The 16,510-nt window shown below is 37.4% G+C and overlaps 2 protein-coding genes across 8 annotated transcripts in view; one reads left to right on the plus strand and one right to left on the minus strand.

Moving 5' to 3' along the window:
• GSDME (gasdermin E) overlaps positions 1-3,939 on the plus strand; it is a 48,700-nt gene extending 44,761 nt beyond the window's left edge. For all 3 annotated transcript variants that reach the window (XM_053608880.1, XM_053608878.1, XM_053608879.1), the window contains one exon: positions 3,263-3,939. In XM_053608880.1, the coding sequence (XP_053464855.1) occupies positions 3,263-3,493 (231 nt within the window). In that variant the 3' untranslated portion in view covers positions 3,494-3,939. The remainder of the gene's footprint in view (positions 1-3,262) is intronic.
• A 9,089-nt stretch (positions 3,940-13,028) lies between these two features.
• The window catches only part of PALS2 (protein associated with LIN7 2, MAGUK p55 family member), a 145,108-nt gene continuing 141,626 nt past the window's right edge, over positions 13,029-16,510 (minus strand). For all 5 annotated transcript variants that reach the window (XM_053608877.1, XM_053608875.1, XM_053608874.1 and 2 more), the window contains one exon: positions 13,029-13,471. In XM_053608877.1, coding sequence (XP_053464852.1) covers positions 13,295-13,471 — 177 coding nt within the window. In that variant the 3' untranslated portion in view covers positions 13,029-13,294. The remainder of the gene's footprint in view (positions 13,472-16,510) is intronic.

The raw sequence follows: 16,510 nt of genomic DNA on the forward strand, positions 1-16,510 counted from the left end.
CTGTCTAGACTGGTTTGATTCAGCTATGCATCAGAATCACCAGAAGGGTATTCAGGACTGATTTGTCTCATGGAGACAAAGCTTCTTTCATGTCTTTTAGGAATATTATTAGCCTGGTGCCCTCAGGAAATGTCCTTATGAGAGGAGCATGAGCTGACTCCCTAGAGTCGATGTTCAGCTTTTCCTTTTTGAATTACAAATTGGGCCATTAGCAGAAGGAACCACCATTGGGGCTGCCCTGAAACCACCCAGAGGGTGCTGCTTCTCTAACATAGCTTTTGTAGATATTGGTCAGCCTGGGGCAGAGGCGCCCAGCATCGATGCTCAAGATCTGATTACTAAGAGCCAAGGCCAGCCTGCCGTGTTGGCTCTGCTCTCAGGTGTGGGGAGCAGGTATTGGGGTGGACTGCCCAGACAGGACTCTGACATTTGTTACACATCTACTCTGTGAACACTAAGTGGTTGGCTCCTTTGTCTTTGTGTAGCAGACATCAGAAGACTACACAGCACGGCATCCTTCCAAGGAGCAGTTTTCGTGTAATTCACAACTGAAAGTAGATTCTACAGGCCCAGAGGAACTTGTGTTCTTGTACATTGACTGCAAAAACTGAACTACTTGAACATGTGCCAGTGTATGAGCCCTGGGCCAGCCAGGGGTAAAGCTCGGTGGCACAGTTTGGTTATGGGGACAATACATATCATTGTTCTAATCATATGCAGAGATGAGCAGACAACAGCTCTGCTTTCAGAACCCAGCTTCTACTGGAGCAATTGATTGCTCAGCATTTAGCCCTACCGAAGTATTTATTCATCAACTGCACTCAGGAAGTAGATAAAAGAGAAAATCCTCCCCTCACAGACTGGAAGTTGTCATCTTCCTTGCAGATGAGCTGTAGGACCGGGTCTTTGTGTGGCCCCCAAGTTCTGCTCTGTCGGTATCCTAGAGCGGCCACTAGAACACCCCAAGTTCCAGGATGGACGGTAGTCTGCTTCTGCACAAAACTCCACCCACAGGGTTTTCCCTTTTGGCAGCTGCTCCACATAGTCAAAGAACTCCTTTTTTCTTTAAAAGGCCTTCCTGGTTGTTTCTTCACTTAACCTCCCCTTAGATTTGCAACAACTCTTTTTAAGACCTCAAGGCTCCTTGCCTCCAGAAGGGATTTGAGCATCTTGTGTTTCGTAAAGGGATTTACTCAGGGTAACAATTTTGTATCTTGCTCTGTCTTGTCTGGTGGCCAGAGTAACTTTGAGAGCCGCCTGTTCCGGAGAACAGTGTCAGAGATGCTAACACATTTGCCAAGAACTGGTAAAAGGGGGAGAATCATCAATAGAGAATGCTAACTTCACAGTCCTTTGGGTTGCTGTTAGCCCTTTTACTTTATACTTATTAGAAGTGCCTATGGGAAAGGGGTTGGCAGATGTTAGAGAAGGAAGCTGGATACTGCTCAGCACTGTCCACCAGGCTGTGAGGATGTGGAGCCTGCTGTGCTGTTGCCATCTCCAGCCTACACCAGCAGAGCTCACTCTTAAATCAGTGGGATGTAGTGCTTATGCTTAAAGAGCAGGCCTAATCCACTCTCTAAAGCACACTCAATAGTATGCAGTCTAAGCCAAATGGTAACATTAAGCCTATGGTTACTGCACAAACCATACGTTACTTTCAGTAATGTCACCATCGCTCCCAGCGTTTCTGAATTCTTCTTTTGGATTCACTCCAGATTCAGATAAAACTCACACATACTTTATAGGCTTACTTCATTTTATATTTAAAGTTTTACTCTTTACATTCATTATTAATTTGATTTTGAACGCTTGTTTCAAAATTAAATCTACTGGAAATTTGTAATTGCTGAAGATATTAAAAAAAAAAAAAAGTACTGTAGGCATAGACCAAAGCCCTAAAAGCAAATCAAGTTATTTCAAAAGTTTTGAGCAGTCAGAGCAGCATCCAAAATTACCTGTGTAAAGAACCAATGTCCCTTCAAAATGTTGAGGACCTGTGTTCAAGGCAGAGTAAACAGTGAACAGGACAGCTCTCCTGAGCAGCGTTAACAGTGAGCAACCAGCAAGTATTTCAGATACAGTGAGTTGGTGAGGGCAATATAATAATGTAACAGTGGCTGGGATGTGGAGTGACAGAGGGGATTAGGAAAGGTCTTCTCATGCAGCATTTCAACTGATAGAATGAGAAAGGACAGTCTATTCAGGGGTGTCCAACCTGTGGCCCACTGACTATGTGCAGATTATTGGAGGACTATGTTGCTTCTGTTTGGCAAAGGATATCACAACAAGTATATATAGATCCTTTTTATTGATCACCAGCTTTCATTGGTGTTTTTATATTTAAAGTGTGACCCAAGACAACTCTTCTTCCAATGTTTGGCAGGAAAAAAAGGTTGGACACCCAGCATGAAATGTGGAGGAAGAATATCCCAGGTAGAAGGAATAGTAAGGACAAAAGTTCTTACAGCAGGAAGCATAATTAAACAAACTATGGTGCCTCTCATATATTTACATGAACTAGGGGTTGGTTGATGTAAACATACAAGAAAGTCTAAGGACTCTGTTAAAGTAAACAGACATACTATGTAAGGAAAAGATGCATTCTGATCTTTCCAATATCCTGGAGTTAAAAGCTCTAGCTAGTAGGGCAGCGCCTGTGGCATATGCCAGAGGTGGTAGGTTCAAACCCAGCCCTGGCCAAAAAAAAAAAAAAACAAACAAAAAAAGCTCTAGCTAATAGAGTTCAGAGAGTGGGATTCAGAGGACTAGAGGCAAATTGGATAAAACCAGGCCCCAGGTCCTGGCCTGACTCAAATATATCTTGCTATATGCTTAACCCTTCGACTATGGAGCGCTTAGAAACGAAAAGTGCCAACTGAGACATGCAGTGATCACAACGACCATTACAATACAGGGTGTGCTGCTAGATGGTCTTTGGTTTCTTACTAATCAAAATAATTCACCCAAGTTGGTTTCAGTTATTTCAGGCACAACAGTGAAAAACATTGAGAACAAAGCATTTGATGCTTACAGACTTATGTCAGGTAATATAACAGTAACATGTCTTCAAGTTTTTGTTTGCAAAATGAACAACGCCTACAGGCATTGCCTTGTTTGCAGTCAAAAGTTCCTATTCCATTTGGGGAATTTAAAAGACAGCTCCCTCCCTCCCCCCCAGAATTACCTAAAGTGCATTACTCTTACAATGTGGATTCTCTGTAACATTTTAAGGTGTATTTGTTTAAATGTGTCATTTCAGCTTCAGGCTTTGTCTGATGATGGAGTATCTGATCTTGAAGACCCAAGTTTGGCTCCACTGAAAGATACAGAAAGGTTTGGGATTGTTCAGCGCCTGTTTGCCTCAGCTGGCATTAGCCTGGAGAGATGCCAGTCATCCGCGAAAGCTGTCATCCTGAAGGATCCTGACGTCTTCCCACTAATTCTTTATATAACCCTGAATGGACTCTGTGCTCTAAGCAGAGGGCATTAGTAATGTCACACATGAATGAGAAGTACATGTTTTTGGCCAAGAGTATTTTTCAGAATTGTTAAGATACTGCTTTGGAGTTTAAGTTAGATGTGCATTAAAAACTGACCACTGAAATGAATTGACAAAGCAGCAGTGACTTTCTGCACTGTAAGGAGCTTCTTTCATGTCAGAGGCTGTCCTGTGCTGGTGAGCCACTCCCAGGTTAGCTTCCAGCACCTAACAGCTGAGGCCTGAGAATCCTTAGATGTTCAGAACTGTTTTTCTGCAGGGCCCACCTAAATTGTGAATGCTGTGGGAAGGCAATTAATTTCTCTTCACAGAAGAGGCTATGTTTTGGAAGTGCTATATGTTAATTTGCTTCGAAAATGAACTATAAATGCCAGTAGTGTGTAGACAGAAGGTGCCAAATGTACACACATTTTTAAGAAAGAAAAAAAAAAATAAAATTGTAATATTCTCCTACCACTCTGGGAGTCCAAGGCGGTGGATTGCCTGAGCTCAGGAGTTCGAGACCAACCTGAGCAAGAATGAGACCCTGTCTCTAAAAAAGTAGCTGGTTGGCCACTTACAGTCCCAGCTACTTGGGAGGCTGAAGCAAGAGGATCGCTTAAGCCCAAGAGTTTGAGGTTGTGGTGAGCTCCTCCCCTCCCCTCCCATCCCTCTCCCCGTTCCCCTTCTTCTTTCTTTTTATTGTTTTGATGTCCTTCCACTATACACAGCTTAGATGGTCTCCCCGGTGCCTCCCCCCTCCCATGGACAGGATCGGTTACTCCACTGGATAAGGGTGGTAATAACTGACAGAGAAACATGTCACTCAGCAACTGTTCTCTTTTTACCTCATCATCCTTCTAATTTCTTCTTCCTTTCAAATTTTAATGAACATTAACAAGAAGAAATAAAGAAAATAACTCATCACCTCTATAGAAATGAGAATTTTATGGAAATAGTTATACGGGGGGTAGGGAACCTGCATCTGATTTACTAACTATAAAGGAACATGCAAAATTGAAAGTAGTCACTAGTGCTAAAACAGTAACACTGTAGATGCCTTGTCTGGTTTTCTGAAATAAGTATAAAGAAAAATGCAAACAGAATGTGTAATATGAATCTATTTGTGTAAAAAACAGATGTGTACACTATTGCTATGTATGGAAAACCTCGTTTAAAGAGTTCAGTGTGGGACAAGAGGCAGAAGGGGATTTTTCACCCTTTTTTGGGAGACTCCGTTACCTGGCTAGAGTGCAGTGGTATCATCATAGCTCACAGTAACCTCAAACTCCTGGGTTCAAGGGATCCTCCTGCCTCAGCCTCCCAAGAAGCTAGGACTATAGGTGTCTGCCACATAACCTGGTTAATTTTTCTATTTATGATAGAGATGGGATCTTTCTCTTACTCAGGCTAGTCTCAAACTTCTGGCTTCAAGCAATCCTCCCACCTCAGCCTCCCAGAGTGCTAGGGTGTGATTTTTTACCCTTCTATTCCTGTTAGAATTTTTATATATTTTTCTCTAAATTAAAAAAAGACTAAAATTAAACTCCAGATGGAAAAGAGCCATCCCAGCAGTAACAAAAGTTTGGGATAGCAATTTGGCTATTTCCACAACTGCCCTAAAACCAGCCAGTAACCATGCTGGACTGTGTTTTAAGAAATGGCCATTGAAAAGGAGGCAGCTTTAGACTGCTACAAGAGTTCCCAGGCTCCAGTTACTGCTGGGCTTCCCAGCAGACACCTGCAACAACATGGTGGGTGAGGTGAGTGCTGGGTGTGCTTGCCATGAGATGGAACTGGGTTTCTAAAGATTTCTTTAACTAAACTATATCCAGTTTCCTCTTTTTAAAAAAATGTATCCTTATTTATTGGTTGCAATAAAAAAAAAAAAAATATATATATATATATTTAACCATAATTAGATTTAGAAACAAGTCCCAGTAGCTCAGGTTCCATGGAAAACAGTAAAGTATTATGTCCTAGAAAAACAGGACAGCCACCATAACTGATATTTCCATTCATGAAAGAGGACCATCTCTTTTCCATAAATGTATGCAAGAAATACCACTGACATTACCTAGTGTGGTTGGTCCATTAATGGCCCCTCAATGATGTCTAAGACCTAATCCCTGGCACCTGTGAAAATGTTACCTTACATGAAGAAAAGAAGCTTAGCAGATGTTTTTAAGGTTATATACTGTGAGATGTGCAGATTACCCTGGATTATCAGGGAGAGCCTTTAAGGGAAAGAAGGTAGAAAAGGTAGTGAAAGAGAGACTTGGCCCAAGAAAATACGGGAACAATGAGGCCAGGAGAAAGAATCTATGCACTGTTGCTGGTTCTGAAGATTGCAGGGGCCCATGCCAGAAGAGCGAGCTTCCTGACAGCAAGGAAATGAGGTCCTCAGTCCTGCAACTGCACAAAACTGAAGTTAGTCAACAATCTGCCTGTGCCTGCACACAGATTCTCACCCAGACCTCCAGATATTTTAGCTTTAGACTTCAGACCTACAAAACTGAGATAATAAGTTTGTGTTTTTAAGCTCCTAAATTTGTGGATATTTGTTATCTCCATGACAGAAAACCAAGAAAGTATAAAACGGAAGGATGAACAATTCCTAATTCTTCCAAAGACAATCATAAATACACTGTGCTGGCAATTTCTTAAGTGTGAGGTACGGAATCCTGGAAACCAGCTGAGGACCAGGGTGCAGAGGGCCCTTTCTGGACAGAAGCTTGAGCTGTGCCTCACGGCAGGTCGGTTCACTGTCTTTCCCAATGGGGTTTCTCTCCTTCCTGGATAGCTGGGAAATGGTCAGAGCATACCAGGCTGTCTAAGCATAGAGACCTTGTTTTTTAATCCCCTATTTCACCCTTCTCTAATTCTGAAATTCTTACCTGGGCTGGGATAGAGGAAACACTGGTTAGGGCTTCCTTGCTGAAGAACAGAGGCAGGGGAAAGATTTATTTAGGTGGCAAAAACTGAATGACACTGGGGCTTTTCACAAAGACTGTTAGCACTTAAAAGAAGTTAGCAAAGCTAATTTGATGTCCTCTGTTATTTCATCTCTAAACTTTAGTTATACCTAAAAATGAAACACTACATTTTTCCAATAGTAAATATTTATTTCTTTATATATACAAAAATATTTTACCGGGAATATTTAATCTCACAGATTGAACATTTCAGTAATTTTCGTTTTGGACAGCATATGGAAATATGTGAAAAGAAAAGATTTATATGGACAGTTTCTGAAAAATCAATACTTAATTGATTTTATTTATACAAGAACAACAGAAATGTTTCTTTTATTCAGGAATTAGTAATACAGTCATCTGGAAAGCAGTAGCAATTAATTTTTATTTTTAAACTTTAGAAACTTACTTAAGCAGGTTGTTCTGCTTTTTTAGATTGCTAACAAGCATTTTTCCCTCCATTAAAAAAAAAAAAAGATTCTCTTCTACAATCACTTTCAAAGACTAGAGGTTAACCAAAAAAGCATGCATCTGTGTTCAAAGGAAAGGTATATCAAAACAAACTGGGGGGGGGGGGGGAGAGAAGAATAAAAATTCCCACATAGCAAAATTTTCACATCAAATACAATCAAGGGCTTTAACAGAGCTCAGCATAGCAGGTAGAAAATTGCACTTTTTACTGAACTCCAGTGTTCATTTCTTCCAAAACAGAATCCAAAATAGCACTTCTTCAAAAAATCATTACTGAAGGAACAGAAGCCACTCAGTAGTGTTTGGTAAAAGAGGATACACAGCCAAAAGAAATACTTATTTGTATTTCAAATACCAATGTAGCTGAGCTATGCCTGAAATCTGGCTCTACCTGGAAAGAGGAAGCCATTTCTCATTTGGGCCATGTTTGCCAGAACAAGCTTTAAACTAGTGTTCAAAGCTAGGTTATTTACACTGCCGTCCACCCATCCTACTTAAGAAAATAAGATGAAAACCACCATTTTAACTGGTAATAACTTCTGGTTTAATGTTGGTAATTTATAGCTAATGAGTTTTTAATGCTGTTTTGTTTTTTTTTTTTCTTCTTTAAGTTAGTTCATTAGGCTTTCTCTAAGCTCCCAGGCAACCTTGAGAGGCAGAAAGCCAAATTTCAGATATGGCCTGTCATATTTATATATGTTGCTACTCCTGGCTTCTTGTTGGCTGAAGTGCAATAAACACATCTATTTCTAATGTTTAAAATAAGATCTTTTGGCCTCCATTGGTAATAACAATACCAACACTGCATGTGACTCAAAAACAGTTGTTCTATAAGCAGTAAATCAGTTATATCCTCCAAGTTGTAAGCGACAAATACCTTAACTACAGATGTATTCACTTAGTTTGTGCTGGAGATTAGAAAACAGTAAGGCAAGAGTTGTTAGGGGAAAAAAAAGGGAAGACAATTGTTGCTTCTGATTGGCCTTTGCTTGTGTGGAGTTCAGTCAGATTTATCACACCAGTGCGTTATCAGCCAATGGCAGAGAAGTAGTAGAGAAAGCAATAACTAAAATGGATTAATGTCTGGATTTTGAGACTAACTGGACCTAACTGTGAATATTTCTTCCTATAAAGAAAGAGATACTTTTCAAACTTAATGCTATGGATTAAAGAGCAGGGCCGCAGTGACAAATTTTAGTGATAAAACAGGACAGCTTTAGAGAGCACAGATCACAGTCTGTTCTGAAGTAAGAGTACTGGGTTGCTTAATTCAAATCTTCTCTGATAGGCAACATGGTCTTGCTAAGGGTTGAGAATTAGAATGGGATTCTAAAGTAAAACAAACCTTATAACTAGAACCACTAAACAAGCAGAACAGATCCTCTTCCAGGCTGAAACTACATCCTTGGGGCTGTTTTAAAACTGGAGGTAGGGTTCCTGAACGGTGTTCACCATTCACTTCATTTAGAAAGAGGTACATGTTAAAGGAACTAAAAGATAATAAAGTAGCCTAACAAGGATAGTCCAGTTAAGCATTTACCACACCATTGTTAGCAATTACTTCCTATAGTTTAGGGTGAAGACAAATACTAACCTTATCCCATTTAACAAGTGAAATACTAAAAGTGAAGGGAGACATAAATTTCATCATATACCACATGGTCAGAAGTCAGAATTAGAATCTTAGCAAGTAGAAGTATACCATTCACATACGAGTGTACATAAAAAGTACACTTTCATCACTGGAGAATATTTTTGATAAAGTACTGCAGTGTATTGACAAAGTGGTGCAAACCATGCTTCTTACCTTGAAAACGAGATGTTATTCTTTCACTTCTTGGTATGAAAAGTGAAAGATATTAGGACTCATATTCTTATTAGGACTCATATTCAATTCTGTGCATTTTGAAAAAAATCATTCTAGGAACACAGTAACATGATGAATTATGGGAAATATTAAAAAATGAATATAACTTTTAAAATGCTGGAACAAAAATGCAATTTAAAATATAGCCTTACCTTAAAAAATTAGGGAATTGTCATCTTCTTCAGGTATACAACATATACTTACATAACTCATATGATACTGAATTATTAGTCAAAGTTTGAGAATATCCACTTGTGTTATATACAATGATCCCAATTTAAAATATTCAATTTCTCCCAAGAACTCCAAATACACTACAAACGTTATTACAGAAATTCTCATAGCAAATCTCTTGAAAAAGATGAGAGCAGGTATTATAATTTCTAAGCCTAAATCATATCATAAATTCATTCAAAAGTTTAAGTATTTCTCAAGGGGTCTCCATCCAGAACTCTGTCTTTCCACCTAAAGAAAATTAAGTCATAATAATGAATGAATATTTTCTGAGCTTAATTTCTCACCTATTTTCCGGAAAAGAGATTAGTGTCTGGTTCAAGAACCAGAGCTTTTTAAAGCAATCTAAAAAAACAGTTTCAGAATGTCTAAGAATCAGGAATAATTAATTTTTAGAATACTAGTTATAATTACATGGGTTAATATATTTAGTTTTACTATTTATGTATCTTGGGAGAATCTTACAGCTTATACACATAGCGTGCTCTCTCTCTCTCTCTCTCTCTCTCTCTTTCTCTCTCTCTATATATATAGAATGGTGATCCGAACATTTAAAAAATGAACTTCTATGTACATAAAACTTGAGGACTGTCTTTTCCATATTTAATATAAAGATTCATTACTACAAAATTATTGGCTCTCTAGCCTGTTATTTCTGGATAGTAGAGTGCTGTTTCAGAAGTCATAAAAGTAAAATGTAAGTACATTATTAATTTGACCAATTTTTAAAACTTTTACCTTCAGTATTTGATAATTAAAAAAAATTTTCTACCTAACCCTATGGCTATCCATTTTGAAGACAACTCAAATCACTGGGATCATGACACTTGTTACATATAAACATAAATAGCATTAAAAATTTTTAAAACAAGAATCATCTTTTATTGTCATTGACATATTATGGTCAAAGCAGTTAGTATCTGGCCATAATCTGTAAGGTCACACTATTGTATGTTATTGCTAATTTTGCATTATTGTCTAAATCTGTCTTAATAATCAATTTGCTGTTCTAAAGGAAACATGTCCTTACAAGCTATTATAAATAAATGTATTAGGTTCTAGAATTTGGGGTTTAGGCTGCTATTGCTGTAGTCATACTGGGTTTCTGATAGGATTTCTACTTTAGAAAGCTATGTTCAGCAATTGAACAGAGCTGGCTAAAATAAAGTCCTGATGAATTTGACAAATGATATTATTCAAATATCACACAGAAATGGAAACTGCATAATAAAGGCATGGCTGTAAGGAAGGTGAAAATTGTACACATAGGGAATCACATGTATTCCACTAGTTACGGCTAAATGACTTATCCAGGACATCACCTCTCTGGGTGATTTGAAAATGAAAAAATATATATAATCTCTAGCTGTATACAGTCATACCCTGAATACTGAATGTGGACACTCACCTATCCACAAGGAACCCTCAGGCACATTAATGCACTGGCACATTATGCCTTCCAAAGGCATATGCATGTTTGTGTATTTTAACTATTACCAAATATTCAACAATGGTTCAACATCACTTTAGCCATTTTCTCTTCAGTGTAGCTAATTAACTTAAGACGCTCCCCAAAGAGAAGTTCACATTTCCTTGATCACAACTATACTCTCATTACCTAACAAGAATTCTGGGGCCTTGGGGACTTCTTGCCCCTGCATGACACTGCCAGATCCTGCAGACTAAGATGGGATTTCAAATTTGATAACTCTTCCTTAAAATACAGTGAACTTTTCTAAATTTATTCTCTTCAGCATTAGCATCTAGACTGCAGTGAACTAAACTGCATCATTTCATTTTATATTAGGTGGAATCTAATGTACACTAAGTAGTCAATCACGAATACCATTTATAATAGAAATAATTCCTTTAAGTACAGACTATTTGCTAAATATTCCACATTTTTATCACACATGATAAGGCTAACAGTATGTATGTTGTAAAAGTTATGTCTATTGTACCAAAATGGTTGAAATATTTTGCGTATAAACTTAAGCTGCTATAATTATCCCAAAGCTGTTTAAAGAGGCTCCATGCAGCAGCACTAAGGTACACTGGAGAATACAGCATGTTTCCTGAGAGAAACTGAGATTTCTGTTAAAATTTTTAGTGTGTTGAAACATTACATCATAGGACATCACCTTGATCTTGTGCTTTGATTCACATTCCTTTGTGAAGCCATGAATTTGGTGTAAATATACATGGTTTAAAAGTTTCCAAAATTATTTAAAAAGTATGATCAATTTTGTTACCAGTTTCCTGCCCTAGAACAAGGAACATGAATTTATGTTCTGGCTATGAAATTCTAGAATTTAAAAAAAAAAAAAACAGTGGCCCCCTTAGCTCAGTGGGTAGGGTACCAGCCACATACACTCAGGCTGGTGGGTTTGAACTCTGCCTGGGCCAGCTAAACAGCAATGACAACTGCAACAACAACAACAAAATAGCCGGGTGTTGGGATGGGCACTTATAGTCCCAGCTACTTTGGAGGCTGAGGCAAGAGAATTGCATAAGCCCAGGAGTTTGAGGTTGCTGTGAGCTGTGATGCCACAGTACTCTACCTAGGGCGACATAGTGAGACTTTGTCTCAAAAAAAAAAAAAAACCCCAAACCACCTGTGATTTCCAATTTAAATAATACAGCAACTATTTTTTTCATTGTGAAAAATATTTAAAATGATGTATGAATATTACTTATTGTCATATATTTTCTCTTTCCTCAAAGTCCTCCTAGCTGGCATTCCATGTGACAGCTTTGGTGAAGGAAACAACAAATTCAGCAGCCAGGTATTTGGTACCTGTCACCAAAGATGACTACCAATATTAAAGCACCTACCCCTTTGATGTACGCACACTGTTTATATTAAAAAATAGCAGCAATATAAAATATTGGTTAATTTATGTTAATGATGAGCTGTATCTCTGATTATGTTTTAAGAAGAATTTCTACCACCCAAGAATCCTAAAGGAAGATACTGAGGCAAATGCAGAAATTTGTATATCAATTATCAATGCATTGAAAGACCTTTTTTTCCCAATCATAAAACAAAAAGTACATTTCTTAACAGAAATGTAAAAAGTATATAAAACATTATTTAATGTATTATATAATACATATATAATATACATATTATATAATGTAATATGTGTGTGTGGTTTGTATATACGTATATACATATATATATAAAACAGTTGACAATTATTTCCAAATTTTGTAAATTGTTGAATGGATTTGATTTTCAATGCAACAAACAGAACAGATATCCTATGGATCACATCACATTTCGAAAAGCACAATGATCATTCACAAAAACCTCCAAATGCAAACTTAGAGGCATCCTAAAACACCACAGAAATTTGCAAAGGCATGATACATAGCTGACCATATCCTAATTAAAAAGAAAAAAAACTGTTTAGTTTTACAGGTGAAAACAAATAAACTTTCTTCAAGTGTCATTTTGCTCTCTGGTTTAACAGGATAAGGCACTCTCTCTCAGTCTGCATCACCTTGCTTCTAGCCCCAGAACTTACTGTGTACATGTTAAATTAGTTAGCATTAGCATGTCACTGCAACAAATAAAAAGAAACCTCATAAGAGAGTGCAAAGTATTGCTCTTCAATTTTTCCCTAAAGATAGAAATAGACAAAATTAATGTATTTGTATAAATTAGAATGGATAGCCATACATCTCTGAAGTAATGAAACTATGTGAATTGAACAGACTTTTGATGTCAGATTTAAATGGCAAAAGATTAGATGCAGCACTGACATTAAAATTCTGCTTCTGTAAGAAATTCAATCAAGGTCAATAATTACTTTTTTCTTCTATTAAGAGTAACTGACCCCTCACTAGTTAAATACTGAATTAAATGACAGCATTACAAAACTATTCAAGTAGTGTTCATTATCACAGTGAAAATGTGAGACCAATGTTAGAATAAATGATTTGAAAATTCCTTTGATGAAAAAGGCAAGGGTACTAAATCAAAACATATACAAAATGCTTCAACGCATTTTTTTATGATATGAATAGAAAGATTACCCATAAAAAGTTAGAAAAATTAAGATAAATTATATATTAGTACACCTTCCCAACCACATTTTATATAAAAATTCAGAATAGTGTACTGTTATTTTAATCTATACAATAAAAATGCCTGGACTTGGCAGATTTCTTCTATCTGTGCATGTATTTTCTCAGCAGAAGGTTTATTTGTTGCAGTCACTTTTAAAAAATCTAACTTTAATTGTTAACCTTACTGAATCATCAGTAAACCCAGCTGATTGGCACCCACTGTGGTTCCATTCTCAGTTTTTCTATGGCAGTTTGTAGTTTTTCAAAGGCTTTGTCTAGATTGTCATTTATGATGATCAAATCAAAATAATGATTATATGCTCTCTGAATCCGTGCACTTTCATCCACTGTTTTCTTCAAGTCAGAGTCCTGTGGAAGAGTTTTAAAAGAAAATACTTATATTATATTTACTTGTTTTAACACCAACTAAAAATGAACGTAATAAGTAGGTGAGATATATTTATTATAATTCTGATTTAATCCTCACAAGATATTACTGTTCATATCCTAGCCTTTCCAGCTACCCTAATGTTTGCATTTATGAGTATTCTATCTTCTGTTTCACCGATATTAGGATAAGACTCCAAATTAAGAGATAGCTGACAATAATCTTATAGTGAATATAAGGTCACTGAAGAATGACTGAGGTGACTGGTTTCCAGCTTGATGATACTATCTTTTTTGAAAGAGTTGTATCTTATGGCCTTTGTAAATCATGGAACTCAATTTGCAGTGGCTGTTAAGCTCAAAACCAAATTTGTTACCTATTTCTAAGAAAGTCAGAGAATCTTATAAAAGTATATTTTGAAGAATAAATTTACCTGCCCATCTCCCACCAAAACACATACTCACTTTGTTTTGTCCTAATTATTTTTTTTTTTGAGACAGAGTCTCACTTTGTAACTCCCAGTAGAGTGCCATGGCATCACAGCTCACAGAAACCTCAAACTCTTGGCCTGAAGAGATCCTCTTGCCTCAGCTTCCCGAGTAGCGGGGACAACAGGCACCCACCACAAGTCCCAGCTATTTTTAGAGATGGGGGCTCACTCTAGCTCAGAGCTGGTCTAGAACCTGTGAGCTCAGGCGATCCACTTGCCTCGGCCTCCCAGAGTGCTAGGATTACAGGCGCCTAATATTTTTTATATTTCATAAAGTAGTTCTAATCATTTTGAGATGATGTGGAAAGTACCTACATAATGGGCTCTGCGTGAGCAAGGAAAGCTTTTAATAAAATCACAAGTGTTGAAATTTACTATACTTCTACATACGCTATAAATATTTATGGAGTTCCTATTAAAAGTGTCCATTATGTTTCTGAATCAGAGGTTGTAACAATGACTAAGACAAATAGTGCTCCTACCCTTTAGTAGAGGAGATAGTTTATCTATTGCTTACTATCCTAAAATATCGCAAGTTGTAATAAGTACTTTGAAAGAAACCAACCAGGCACAAAGAATGGTAAGAGATCCTCTTTAAATAAAGTGATTAGAAAGACACTGAATCAATTACATTTAAGCTGAGAACTAAAGGAAAATATGAAGATGGGCATGTGTATAGTGGGAGGAAGAACATTCTAGGCAGAGGAAACAGCAATGCCGGGAATGAAGGAAATGACCCTGGTACATCTGAGATGCTGAAAAATGATTAGAATGGATGGAGGGCTAAGGGTGGGTAGGTCACAGAGGACCGAGATGCGATGGAAAGACATCTCTGGGTCCAGAATAAGAACGTGACATAGCATGAGTGTGGAAGCAGGATGACTGACAGCATCATCCAAGTTAGAGAAAAGCCTCGTTTATGATGGTGGCCAAGGAGACAGAAATGACACCAGACCAGAAATTTACTTTGGTGACAAAATCATCAGAATTAGCTTTTTACGTCATCAGGATGTGAAAAGAGGGGAAAATTAACCAATGAGGGTAGCCTTTGGTCTTCAGATTGAGTGAATGGGTGGCTGTAGAAGATGCAGAGTTGGGTGGAGTGGGGAAAGCATACATTTTTAGGGGGAAAACAAAGTGTTCTACTTCATAGATGCTAAGTTTAAGATGTCTATGAGGCATCCAAGTGGAGATACGATGTAAAGCAAGCCAGTGGTTACAGAGATTAGAGCTCTGAGGTCTAAAACAGCTTCATATAAATCATTAAAATAACAATGGTATGTATGTAAAACGATTTTGATAACAACACTGGATAGTGTAGGGAAAGAAGGGGATTCACCACTAGGCTTGAAGAACTCTAATTGTTCTATTTTATTAATACTTTCACTGAGATTGCTAAATAAGCTTGAAACAACTTAAGTATCTTTGATCATAGATGCATAAATAGGCTACAATTCAACTTGAAAACAATTCTTACCTATTACAGTCATTAGCAATGATTTATTTTTAAAAAACACCAAAAAAATCCTGTAACAATAATACAGTGTGTCATACAGATGGAAAAGGGATAAAGGCTCTCTCTCTATGGCTATAGAGTAGACTCCAGGATATATCAGTAAGGGAAAAATGCAGGCAGACTATCGCATGTAATAAGCTACCATTTATGTAAGAAATGTAGGAGGGAGGAGATACATACAAACTTGCTTATCATTTACATTACAAAATAAAAGACAGGCGGTCCCGGATTACCAATGACATGGCTTCTGTAACTTGAATCTGTATGTAAGTTGGAACAGGTACATTTATCTATTCCTGTAATAGTCCCTATTTGTAAGTGATTATACATCAGCTGGATGTTTATAACTTGGAAACTTACTGCAATAGCCTCTGTAAGTGTGAGTTTTACACAAATCAGATGTTTGTAACTTACGAACTGCCTGTCGTAGAAATGGCTACTAATAACAGCTGCCTATGTGGGTGGGAAGGAACAGAGTAGAGAGGATACAGAAAAGCTAGATTTGTTTTTAAGATCTATGTTAGAACTATGAAAATGGATAGAATTATATAACAAAATTAAATTCAAATGGAAAAAGATACCTATAATCTAAAGAGCAAAATGAAATAAGTTGGTGGTTTAACCACACAGAAAGGAATTATTTTCATGATTTTAAAAGAACCTAGCACTCTGGGAGGCCTAGGTGGGTGGACTGCCTGAAATCACAGGTTTGAGACCAGCCTGAGCTAGAACGAGACTCCTATCTCTCAAAATACCTGGGCATTGTGGCAGGTGCCTGCAGTCCCAGCTACTCAGAAGACTGAGGCAAAAGTATTGTTTCAGCCCAAGAATCTGAGTTTGCTGTGAGCTCTGACACCAGGGCACTCTACCAAGAGCAACAAAGTGAGACGCTGTCTCAAAAAAAAAAAAAAAAAAAATAATAATAATTAATGTCTACTGGTATGTATCCTAAGACCAGTTAAAGCCTGAAACTTACTTTTCAAAAATCATATTGTTCCTCACATATTATATATA

This window comes from Nycticebus coucang, chromosome 11 (assembly GCF_027406575.1).
Source record: "Nycticebus coucang isolate mNycCou1 chromosome 11, mNycCou1.pri, whole genome shotgun sequence".
In the NCBI taxonomy this organism is placed as follows: Eukaryota; Metazoa; Chordata; class Mammalia; order Primates; family Lorisidae; genus Nycticebus; species Nycticebus coucang.